Below are 12,828 nucleotides of genomic sequence, written 5' to 3' on the forward strand. Positions count from 1 at the left end.
ATAAAAGATAAAGTAAAGTAGAAGTTCTTCATTCATTAAAAACGGTTTTGTGCGTCCTGGTGTCTGGAGAGATGATGTGACGGCCGTTCCTGACTGGCGTTGCATTCAGAAAACGAAACAATGACCCTGACAGGCTGCAAGAGGTCCTGATTATTTTTTTATTCTATTATTTCAAATATGTTCACACGAACAGAGAAGGTCATTGCTGTTCTTTTCATCTCCACATAGCGACCTGCCATCGGTGCGTGGTGCTGTTGCAAATGGCAGCTGCTTTTGGATCAGGCATGGATGACAGACTAATAATGGACGCAGCTATTTGCAGTTTTAGTGAGATACTAACTGTTAGCAGATTTAACTTCACAGCAGTACTTCGACCCGTTATTCGTTCTTAATCTGACGGAGAAATAACTTCATACAGACTCGACTTTCAGCTTAGAGTGGCGAAGGAGAGAGATGCCTTCTGCTTTCACTCCATTTTATTAACTTTTACACGTCACAGAACAACAACATGCTTCATTGGCTATTCAATTAACATATCACTTCCTTTACTGACTTATGGAAATAAAAGCTTACACATATTTATATAACCGGGAGCATAAACCTTAACACCCCCACTTGCTCAGGTTGTCAACTTTCATGAACAAAATGATCTTGTTATTACATTCTGAAAACAAAATGTTCATACTTGATCAACTTAATTGTTGTCACAGGCTTGGTCATTATGTCTGCGACCATCTGGTCCGTTGGACAATAGCTCAAAAAGACTTTTCCATTTTTCACAGTTGATCTGACAAAGTGATGTTGACAAAGTGTCAACATGTTTACAACACTGTCTCTTCACAGGGTTCTTAGCTATTGCTATAGTACCCTGGTTATCTTCATAAACCTTAGCTGATGCATATTCATAGCAGTCTATACTCTGAAGTAGCTGCATCAAATATAAACACTCTTGAATGGTAGCAGCTAAAGCCATATATTCAGCCTCGCATGTGGACAATGCGACTGTAGGCTGCTTTTTAGTCTTCCATGAAATCAGTGGTCCTTTTTCACACAAACTAACACAATAACCAGTTGTGCTACGTCGATCATTGACATCGGCTGCCCAATCGGCATCACTGTATGCATGTAATCCTAGATTCTCATCTTCACATTTTTTGTAACATAGCTTCTTTTCAGAAGTACCTTTGAGATACCTTAACACACGTTTCACAGTAGTCCATTGTTTCTCTGTAGGTTCTGCAAAATGCTGTGACAGCTTACAACAAAACTTAAGTCAGGTCTTGTACAGGTAGTTAAATAAATAAGACTGCCAACAGCTTCTCTGTATTTTCTGACATTTTCCAATTTTTCTGAATCATCATTATAGTCCAGTTTTTGTTCACAAGGCGTAGTTCTAGGTTTGCAGTCTTGCATATCAAACCTCTGGAGTATTTTCTTTACATACCTTGTTTGGATGGGTTGTACTGGAATTCTAATTTCCCCTCGGGGATCAATAAAGTATCTTTGAATTGAATTGAATTGAATTGAGACATTTTTACACCGTTTTCACTCTGTTCAAAATCAATACCAAGAAAATATCTTAGTTTTCCCAAGTCCTTCATTTTGAACCTTGCTGTTAGAACCTTTTTGACATCACTCAATACTTTTTCATCGGTAGCAGCGATGATCAGATCATCCACCCATACTACAAGTATGACCTTATAATTTCCTGCCTGCTTGGTGTACACACAGTAATCTGCTGGATTTTGTACAAAATTGTTTTCACACAAATAATCATGCAGGGTATTGTTCCAATTTCTCCCAGCCTGTTTCAGACCATATAATGATTTGTTCAATTTACACACCAGCTGTTCATTGTCATTTGATTCCTCTTTATAACCTTCTGGTTGTTCCAAATATATTTCGTAGTCTATAGGTGCATGAAGATAAGCGGTTTTAACGTCCATTTGATGGAGGATAAGGTTTTCCTGTGCCACTTTCTGCATCAGAACTCTAATGCTAGTTAAATTCGCAGTAGGAGAGAAAGTCTCTTCATAATCGGTACCCTTCTTCTGACTATACCCCTTTGCCACGAATCTAGCTTTGAAGTTATCAGTTCCATCTGCATTCTTTTTCACAGCATAAACCCATTTTCCCCCCACTACCTGCTTGCCTTCAGGAAGGGTTGTAAGAGTAAACGTGTTGTTTTCTCTAAGCGATAACATTTCCTCATTCATTGCTCCTTTCCATTCTTTTGAGTTTTGAGAATGTACAGCTTCTTCAAATGTTAGAGGTACATCACATAGAAGTCTGTAACAATAATCAATATTTGTCAATACTTGGTCTTCGATGTCCTCATCCGTTACATATTCATTCAGGTAACTTGGCTTTTTCGTCATCCTAGAGGGATAACGTGTTACATCATCTTTAAAACACTGCCCATCAGATGATGTGGTATCTTTGGATCATGAGCCTTCTCCATATTGTTTTCAAGCCATCATTCTGGTAGAAGTTGATCTTGGGTTCAACTGTCCATAGAATGTTCTTCTGGAAATTTTGCTAGCTTTTTAGATGTATTTTTTTTTTTTTTAGCAAAGTCTAATCTAGCCTTTCTAGTCTTAAGGCATATGAGTGGATTGCAGTGAACTCTCTCTATTTACTTTCACGCAGTCTTCTCAATATGGTTCAGTTTGATGTAGATACAAATACCTCCAGGAGAGTGTTGTTCACCCGGCTGGTTTCTTTTCAACCTGGAAATAAATCTGCAATCATCCATGACTGTTGTTTTCCATGGACTTCCAGGTCTTTTTAAGTCTCTGAGATCACGAGTGCTTTCTTCCTTTCTCAGGATATACCATATTGCAGATTTTGTTATTCCCAATATTGTAGCAATTTGTTTCTGTTTTCCCAGCTTGAGGATGTCTTGTTTCTCTTGCATGGAGAGCTCCATTCACTACTGTCCGTTCATGTCAATATCTTCTAAATGCAAGCATCTTACCTTAAATGAACTTCAGCCCTTTTATCTGCTTAATTAATAAAAAAAAAATTAAGGAATTGCCCACACAGCCCATAACATAGCCTTTGAGTCAATTGTCCCTTTAAGAAGAAGGTGGCACTGTTAAGGAGCTGAAACTCATAAACCTCTAATCCAATTTGAATGAGTACCCTCAAATGAAAGCTGGGAGTCTGCACATTATGTCCATGTCCATTACTGGAATATGTTTCAGTAAAATTAAATCTTTATTAAATTAGCTTTTTGGGTTTCCTTGGTGACGCCAACAACTCTGTGGACTGATCTTTGTAAAGTGGCACAAAACACCTTGAAGTGGCCACTTTCTATATGACTTTATATGTTTCTCCCTCTGTTAAGTAGAAATTTGGCCCTCCATCTTGGAATTTGTTTAAGTTTTGCTATTAGTTTATGCAGAGCATTTCAAGCAGGTTAAAGTTTGGAGTTTGACTGGGCCACAACACCTTGTTTCTCTTCTCTTTCAGTCGTGCTGTTGTAGATTTGCTGCTTTTGTTGGGATCATTGTCTTTAAGACAGTCCCAGACATCGAATGTTTTTCAGATTGTATCTTCAGTTTTTGACAACCTCTGCACTATTTTGAAAAGTTTACAAAGTAATAAAAACAGGAACATGTTAGAGTATTGAGATTTGCCTTATAGACGATCAGCCAATAAAATCTTTTCTCCTCTCAATCCTTACATGAGCTGTTAACAACAGTACCACAAGATGGCAGTAATGCCCAAAATTGCGTGTTGGCTGCTAAAATGTTTTCCTGGGACACAACACCTAAAAACAAGTTTATACTGAGTCTGTTGTTATGGTTGTATTAGGAATGACTTAAATTACTCATTTATAATAATAGACGTTTATTAAAAAAATACCGCATTGCAAAGACTGTTTTTAAAGACCAAAAGGATTTATTGGCCCAAGATGGCAGTTTTCAATAACAATCAAGTTGAAACTGTGTTCAGAGCTGTGGTTGTCTTGTAGCATAACACAACAGGAAGCTATGTGGTGCCTGTACCCATACAGCTGCTGACCACACTGTAGAAACCAGGTCATTTCAGAAGGAGATGGCAGACTGATCAGGACTGTGGTAATCAATGCTGAGCCGATCCATGCTAGTAGTTTGGAATGGAATTATATTTACGTCAGCCAGGGTTATCACATTCCCATGCTGTACAGATGAACTGGACAATATTAAAGAACAATTTGCAGTTAGAAACAGTTTTATTGATGTAGTTGGAGCAACTAACAGCAACGTATAACAGTGTCATTATAGGATGAAACTATCATTCACTCAATTTACAAATTGTATTTGATGTGCAAGTTAAACTTACCAACGTTTGGTTTGGTTAAGACACAAAAACACGTGAGCTGGATGTACATCAGGGGGATACACTGAAGACAACAGCCTGTATTCATGGCATCATCATCAATCAGTGGTTGAGATGAGTGACTTTCTATATTTTACTGATTAAACTACAGTTTCAGAGCACTCCACCAAGCCAGGAAGCCTATGTGTTTATAGTACATTTGTCATTACACACATGCATGAAGTTGAGATATATGGATAGATGGATGGATTGATGAAAGTTTGATGGAAATGGTGATCTGGCCTCACCCTTTCCTGTCACACATGTTTGTGTTAGTGGCTCATAACAATAATAGAAAGTCTGATTTTACACATAAGATACTTGCTTAGTCTGAGCCTACCTCATGCAGGAAGGTCTCCAGCTATACCTTCTGCCTTTGATGTTTGATGGTGCAGAGAGGAGAATCACTCATGCAGGGAATATTACATCTATTTGCATAATTAAACAGAGGGGTGTTAAGGGAGGTGTTTGGTATCCCCTCATGGTCATGCCATGTTTGTAAAAGGAAACAGGTTCTTAAATATTTTACCAGATAAAATAAAGGTTAATTTACATTAATAATAATAATCATGTGTGCCTATTCCCACATTTATTGGGATGTATAAAGGAAATGTGTTTGGATTCGTGTATATGCACAGTTTCATACAGGTGGGTATGTTTGTGTGTGCTCAGTTACCCCGATTTAGGCAAATGGCATGTTTCAGTATGAAACATTTCAAGTCTTTGAATTCCTCCGAAACCTCTGTTCATCATTAGCAGGATCTCAATAGACAAGATTTTCTGCAAGCCTTCATCCCAAAATTTTAAACATATTATATTTTTTATACAATCCTGAAAGAAACTATAAACACAATTAATCAAGTTTACTGCATGTTATGCCAGTCTGAGTTACAGCACATCCACCAAAGCCAGGAACTAAAGAAACTGTCTGTAGGAAGAACTGGTGTTGGAGAAAGTGGATGGAGAAGGGAAACATCACAAACATATGTTGTCAGCGTTTATTTTTTCACTGCCAAAAGGTGGTAATAAAGTTTCTGCCATGATTGCTATTGTTTATAAAGACAGGCTGAGATCCATTTCATGTTTAAACTGCAACATCAAAAGCAGTGGAAAAATTAAAAGAAATGTTGCATCCTAGTTATGAATCCTCTTCCATGTTTCTTTCAAGCCTTTATAAAATGTTTTTTTTTAACTGTCTGCATGCATTTATGCATGCAGTCATGGTAAAAAAGAAATAACTTATGATGAAAATAGATTACTTTTTCAATAATGATTTAAGATTAACATTAGGCAGAAATACCAAAGGCGTTCTGACTGCTATCGTCATTTCTTCTTTCATTTCAATATATCATTAGTTCATTTCCATTAAGTTTTAATGGCTTCTTTTAAGGATTAGGAATAAAAATGAGTATTTTTAAACAGTTCAGTACTTTTAGGAAGATAACACAGTTTGTATTGTTTTTACAACATCATTCAAACATCTGACAAACCTTTAGTAAAACATAAAAAGATTGTATAAAATGATAGGATGAAAGTGAGCAACTTTGTGAAGAAAACATGGAGCAAACAGTCTCCTGCGGTAAAGTCATGCTTCACAGTGGGTCTTCTTCTGGAAAATCTACACCCAGGGAGTTTCAAGTATATTTTCTGGGATCTTAGGATAAAAAATAGTGAATAATTCATGAAGTGCAGATAGTGAAGCCTCATATGTTTGTCGGCTCCTCCTAATCTGTCTTCTGGCACTGGTGTCAGAACGTTTATACCAAAAAGGTGTTGAAAAAGATCTTGTTAGCAGATTATGTGACGTTAGCCATAACCCCTCCTCAAATGTTCAGAGATAATGCTTTATGAGTTAACAGAGTGGTACAGTTGTTAGCCCTGTTGCCTTGAAGTAAGAAGGTGCTGAGTACAAATACTGGCCAGTTTTAAAACAAGCATGCAACAATTCTGAGCGCTACTCTGCTGGACAGGACATGGTTAAAAAAAATAAATAAATAAAGATTTGGTTAATTGGATAATCTAAATTGACTTTAGGTGTTAATGTATAGTTGCATGGTTGTTGATGCTGTATATCTCTGTGTTGCCATGTTAAGAACTGGTGACCTGTTGAAGGTCTTACCTTTATATCGCTAGACAGGCACCAGCCTCCACCCCACTCCCACACAAGCCAGCAAGGATTAAGCTGGTTTAGTTCAGAAATGTCCAGCTCTGGTCCTCAAGAGCCAACGTCCTGAATTTGGTGTTTCAAGACAAGGCATGTTCCTGCATGTTTCAGGATTATGTGGTGGCAGGAGAGGTTTAACCATCTGAAAATCTCCAGTCAACTGAACATCCTCAGAACTGATCCCATGTTAGATGTGTTCCTAACTGATTCTTGACTAGTTTCTTTGTTTTAAGATTGATGTGTTATACCTGCTGTTAAGGCTTTATGATAATCTTGGTACACAATTTAGTAGATTGTTATAAATCTGGTAATTGCGCTCAACTTCTGGCAGAAATGAACTAGTTTATATTTTTATGGTTAAGGTCACCTGTGACATATCCTGCTTTTATAATGAAGATGCACCTCACTTTACTAAGATTGTCAGTTTAAACAGACCTAGAGTAACCTATTTTGACCAAATCTAACATTTATTTTTTTTTGCCCCACTTGAAAAGAGTGAGAATGCCCAGCAGTTCCCTCAGACAACCAACATAAAGAATGTGAACCCATCACCACTGCTGCCGCTGGATATCATGTGAGATGGTTGACATAATGAGCCAGCTGTCAGGTAAAATTAGCACAGTGCCTGAAAATGCCTGGTGTTTGCAATGAAGATGCTCTACTCCATTAAAAGCTCAAAAGTTCATCCCCTGGAGGGATTCTTTTCCCTTTGATCACCACGGCTGTCAGGAAAGCCTGAAGCCATGCTGCCATGTTCATACTGATAAATTGGTCTTTTCTGACACATATCAGCTGTCAACAGATGAGAATAACACCATAAGTTGGGGATTTATGACATTTTTTCCACTTTGTGAAAACAGAGAAAAGGAGCATTTTCCTTGCTTTTATGGCATCAGGAACAACTTAGATTGAGACAAACTTGCAATTGCAAAATATCGACTGTTCGAGTCTGGATTATTGTTCACATGTAACAGGACCCTCATCCTAGCATGGTTTGGGATACTTTTGTTTAAAAACAATTTGTGATTTTGAAAATGTTTACTCTATATGTGGAAAGAAAAAAATGGTTTAGTTTTCCCAAAAACAACCCAATGTGATATATCATCTCATCTTGGGAGCTGGATGCATTGGTATATTTATGTAGCAGAAGAGGTACGGATGCACTCAACAAAGTTAAGTGATTTTATATGTCTGGTTGTTGCATGTAAAGCTTTGACATGCTGAAACTGATTTTAGAAGTTCTGATAACATAAGATGTTAAAAAGATATTTTCTAATCCTTCCTGCTGTGAGCGGTCATTCATTATTCATATTAGGAGCAGAGGTTAACTGGGTGTGTGAGAAAAAAAACCCAGTCGGTCGTGGCCGATAGCCGCTCACACTGAGCCTGGTTCTGCTGGAGGTTTCTTCCTGTTAAAAGGGAGTTTTTCCTCTCCACTGTCGCTACATGCATGCTCAGTATGAGGGATTGCTGCAAAGTCAACGCCAGTGACTGTCCACTGTCTCTACATGCTCATCCAGGAGGAGTGAATGCTACAAGTCACTGACTTGATGCAATCTGCTGGGTTTCCTTAGATAGAAAAACTTTTTATCCAATTTGAATAAAAAGCTAACTCTGACTGCACTGTTCAATGGTTAGGATTAATTGGAATGTATGTACCTGACTGTTGTGAAGTGCCTTGAGACAACATGTGTTGTGAATTGGCGCTATATAAATAAACTGAATTGAATTGAAAAGTCATTGTGAAACAGGGCCTTCCAGAGTTGACAAAAAGTTTGAATTCAAATCTCATTCAGTAGATGGTTCACTAACACAGAAACCAGGCAGAGAAAGATGGATTACTGTAGCAAAGATTAAAATCTGACGTGTTTGCACAAGTGAAGGATGAATCTGACTGAGAACCCTCACATGCAGCGTCAAAAGATTCATTAAAACATCATCACAGCTTAACCAGCTGTTGAAAAGAATCTCAAGAGAATCAGAGATCAAATATGGAACTGAAACTGCCACAAAAGGGGGGTGATGGTTGTGGAGCACCCAAATGCAGGCAAAAGGGACGCCGACGTGGAGCAAAATATAAAGATGCTTAATAATACAAAAAGACACTTTCTAATTGCGGGCTGCACGGTGGCGCAGTTGGTAGCACTGTTGCTTTGCAGCATGAAGATCCTTTGTTCGATTCCCAGCTGGGGGTCTTTCTGCATGGAGTTCGCATGTTCTCCCCCTGCATGCGTGGGTTCTCACCGGGTACTCCGGCTTCCTCCCACAGTCCAAAGACATGCCTGTTAGGCTAATTGGTCTCTCTAAATTGCCCTTAGGTGCATGAGTGTGTGCTTGGTTGTTTGTGTGTTGCCCTGCGATGGACTGGCAACTTGTCCAGGGTGTACCCCGCCTCTCACCCATAGACTGCTGGAGATAGGCACCAGCTCCCCCGCGACCCACTATGGAATAAGAGGTATAAAATGACTGACTGACTTTCTAATTGCAAGAAACTTAATCAATAAATGAATAAAAATAAAAACATTCTGGAACCCACTTTTGAGCTGTTCTGGAGGGTGGCGGAGATCACAAGGACAAGAACTGGAGAGTAAGGTGAGCCCACCTGGGACCTTTCATTGAAGAACTCAAGGACAGGAACTGGAACATGAGGTGGTAACTGAGGCAGCGACAGTTTGAGGCTAGGAGCTGGTGGTTGTCTATGGAGCCAGGAGGCATTCAGGCAGTGAGGAGACCGCTCGGGTGCTCCCAGGCGGCGGGACAGGAGTGGGGGCATCCCCAGAAAAATGACCTTTGCTGCTTCATCTCTATAAAAAGTCTTATCATTCTCTCTAAAAAAAAAAAAAGTGAGTGTGAGATTACAGGAGTGTAATCTGCTATCCTGCTGCTGGGTCCCATACTGACTGGATTATTCTGTCATATAAGGTTTGTGGAGGACCCAAAGGCAGGCAAAAAGGTGGCAGAGATGAAGCAAAAAATAAAGATGTCTAATAATACATAAAGAGCCTGACAACAATAAAGTCCAAGGTCTAAAAATCCAAAAACATGACCTGAAGATTATGAAACCAAATAAATCCAAAAACATATCAGGAACAAGGAGGGAAGATGATGGAGGGCAGAACTACACTGGGCAGATTATAGCAGGATACTGATGAGAACTGATGAGCAGGACAAGAAACAGCTTAAACGAATGAGCAGAGTGGAAGCAGCTGAGAGTGCAATCAGAGAACAGGGAATCAAAGAGAATGAATGGCAGAACAGGAACTGAACACACACCAGAAACTTATAAGCAGTACACAAACAGAACACAACTAGATATAATAAAGACCAACAGAAGATTGGGAAACTCAGAAACAGTAAGAAAGGAAGTAAAGAGAACACAGAAAAGCAAGGGCCAGACTATCCAAACTAAAACTAGAAGCTATTGAAAAGAAACCACAGAGAACTCTAAAAAAAACTTAACTAACCAAACATAACAAAGTCCAACACACATTGTAATGGAAATTATCTTGGAGAAAAACCACAAAAGATCAGAAGAGGCATTTTTGCTCTTTTGAACAAAATTTGTGTAAACCTGGAAACTATTTCCTCTTTGAAACAGAACCATGCAAGTTGCCAAAAATGAATAAAAGGCATAAGAAATACAAGACTCAAAAACCCAACTTCTTTCCTTAACAGGATTCAATAATTTTTTTGGACTTCTTAAGGCATCATGCTTTTATTGGAAGCACACCTTTATTTTATGTCCTTGTTCTAGAATTGGCCTGATTCAACACTTGTTACGAACCTAAACCCATTGTAATTCCGAACAGGCAAGCAAACATTCGCTTTCATGTTTTCCTCCCAGCAATTTCAATCAAACATGTTATGTGTTCACTTGTTTTTCATGTGCCTGCTGCTGCCTGTGTTACATTTTGCCTACTCTGTATTGCAGTTATGCACATTTTGATTCAGAATGCTGCACCTGCTTGTTGATGTTTTTGTAAAATGTGAATGTGTCTCCAGGGAATGTGTTTTCACATCTAAAATGTGCCAATCTATGATTCATAGTGAGAGAGTTACTTCTCAATAAATTAGAATACAATCAAAAAGGTCAAAAATGTTTCTATTAAAGGCAACCTCGCTTTGCTTAACACCTCAGCAGTGCCACAGGCTGATCACTTCCATGTCACCCCGCAGTGATGCTTGATTTTAAAAATGTTTGTTTACACATTGTTACATTTCTATTACCCATTTATAGCTTCTGTGTCACACCCAGCTTACCTGTAATGATGTTGTCAAGAAGAGTTGTGGGCATACAGAAAATCCCCACCAGAAGGTCGCTCACAGCGAGATTCAGGATGAACAGGTTTGTCACAGTCCGCATGTTTCTGCTTCTCAGCACAATAAAACACACCACTCCATTTCCCACCATGCACACCACAAAGATTAGCAGGTAGGACACGATGAAGATGGCTGCGGTGGATGGCAGGTGCAGGTAGTATCCTACATATGTGATGTTCTTCCTGGGTGTGACATACTCCACAGAGGAGTTAGAAAGCGTCCAGTTGTCATACAGATGAGTGGAGTTGTTCTCTAGTCCTTCATTCATTTTAAATCTGCAACATGAGACACAGACACATGAAACACATTAATCCAAGCACAATTTGAAGGATGAAGAAGGTATAAAATAAGTATTTTTTCAAGGCAGGAATCTCGCTTTGTGTTTGTAAATCTTTCTACATTTGTAAATGGCTTAAGCCATTTAATAATTCATTTATAGACATGTTTTCCCACGACAGCATTGAGCAGTCCCTTTGGCACTTCCTGCATACACATGTACATTGCAGTTAACACACATCTAAATTTGGTCTCTTATTTTTTTAAAGGTAACATATGAAAGTGATTTTATGTGGCCTTTTTTATAAACCCCTCAGCCAGAATTACAAAATCAAAATAACCGTTTCATTTTAGTTTTGTTGTTGCAGCAGCTGTTTTTTTTTTTTTTTCATTAAAATTAGCTTTTTTTGTCTGTAAACTTTTAAGGATTTTGATTTTGGACCACTTTTGTGCGGTTCTCTCCTTGTTTGAGCAGTATCACCTTAGATTAACTGGAAACAAATCATGTCAGAGAGAATGTCACATATGCCTTTACCTACATTACTCTGGATATTTGTCCCTTAGTTTGCAAGAAAACCAAAATATTGGGCCACTAGTTGTCGCTAATCTGCACACACAACCCAAACAAGTCAATTTATCATTATTTATAATTTTTTCTAATAAATAAGCTTATCAACAGACTATCAAAGTTTAACAGCTTCATAATCAAGACCAGACAGACATTGAAAAGAAAACCAAAATGAAAGATTTTGAAACTGAAGTGAAAATGTAAACTGAGAAAATATTAAGACAAACCTTAGCTGATTTATGCAAAAGTCATAGCATTTAGCCTTGAAGGTCAGAACTTGGGGAATGCTGTGTTTTTGTAAATGTGCCATTGTGCTAAATATTTGTGTGGGAACCTGTTATGGATAATGAATGCAAACCTTGTTTTCCAGAGTGTGAAAGCAAACCTATGAAAAACAAGCATATCCTTCTGCAAACACAAGTCTTATTATTTTTCTAAAAGCTTTTTTGTTTTGACTGAATGCAATTTGTATTTATTAATAAATCAAATCCAGTCCAACAGTTCAGAACACGGTGCTACATTAAAAAACAGCTTGACAAATGAGGAGATGTTATGACCAAACAACATTGAGAGCAGCTCTGTTCTTGGTTTTATTGTTTATTTTTGAGTATCGATTGCTTTAGGGTTAAAGAATTCTATTAACTGATAATAATATAACTTAACACGCACTGGTCGTACAAGTCTTTTTTTTTTCAAATATCAAAGAAATTAGTGAATATAAAATGCGCAGTGCCCTGTGGTAATTACAATAATTAAAACAGTAAGGGTCTCTGGCTTTATTAAGCCGTGTTTCCACTGTTTGTACAGTTACCCCCATTGCTTTAGCGGTATTTAGGACTGCTGGTGACATGAACAAATCCATAATCTATAGTAAACAGAGAACTGTTGTTAATTGTCATATGGAGTCTATGGAATGCCATAAAGTGTAAACTCTGACTTAAAATGGACAATCACGCTGTGCCATTTCCATATACCTGGAATAATAATTGACCCCTGGCAAACAGAATCTGTCTTTCAGAGTAAGCAAGTCTGCACCGACTCTTTGCCAGGGTCTCTCTGGTAGGTGTGTTGACATCATTAGTTTTCTGTTGTTTGTTCTTTCCTCAATGTATTCTCCGCATTCATGCAGTTCAGT

General features: G+C 38.2%; 1 protein-coding gene across 1 annotated transcript in view; it reads right to left on the reverse strand.

The window, feature by feature from the left end:
- The window catches only part of npffr2a (neuropeptide FF receptor 2a), a 55,149-nt gene that overhangs the window by 24,832 nt on the left and 17,489 nt on the right, over positions 1-12,828 (reverse strand). Inside the window, exon 3 of the mRNA XM_047380693.1 lies at positions 10,790-11,124. Coding sequence (XP_047236649.1) covers positions 10,790-11,124 — 335 coding nt within the window. The remainder of the gene's footprint in view (positions 1-10,789; positions 11,125-12,828) is intronic.

The sequence above is a fragment of the Girardinichthys multiradiatus genome, chromosome 12, assembly GCF_021462225.1.
Source record: "Girardinichthys multiradiatus isolate DD_20200921_A chromosome 12, DD_fGirMul_XY1, whole genome shotgun sequence".
Classification (NCBI taxonomy): domain Eukaryota; kingdom Metazoa; phylum Chordata; class Actinopteri; order Cyprinodontiformes; family Goodeidae; genus Girardinichthys; species Girardinichthys multiradiatus.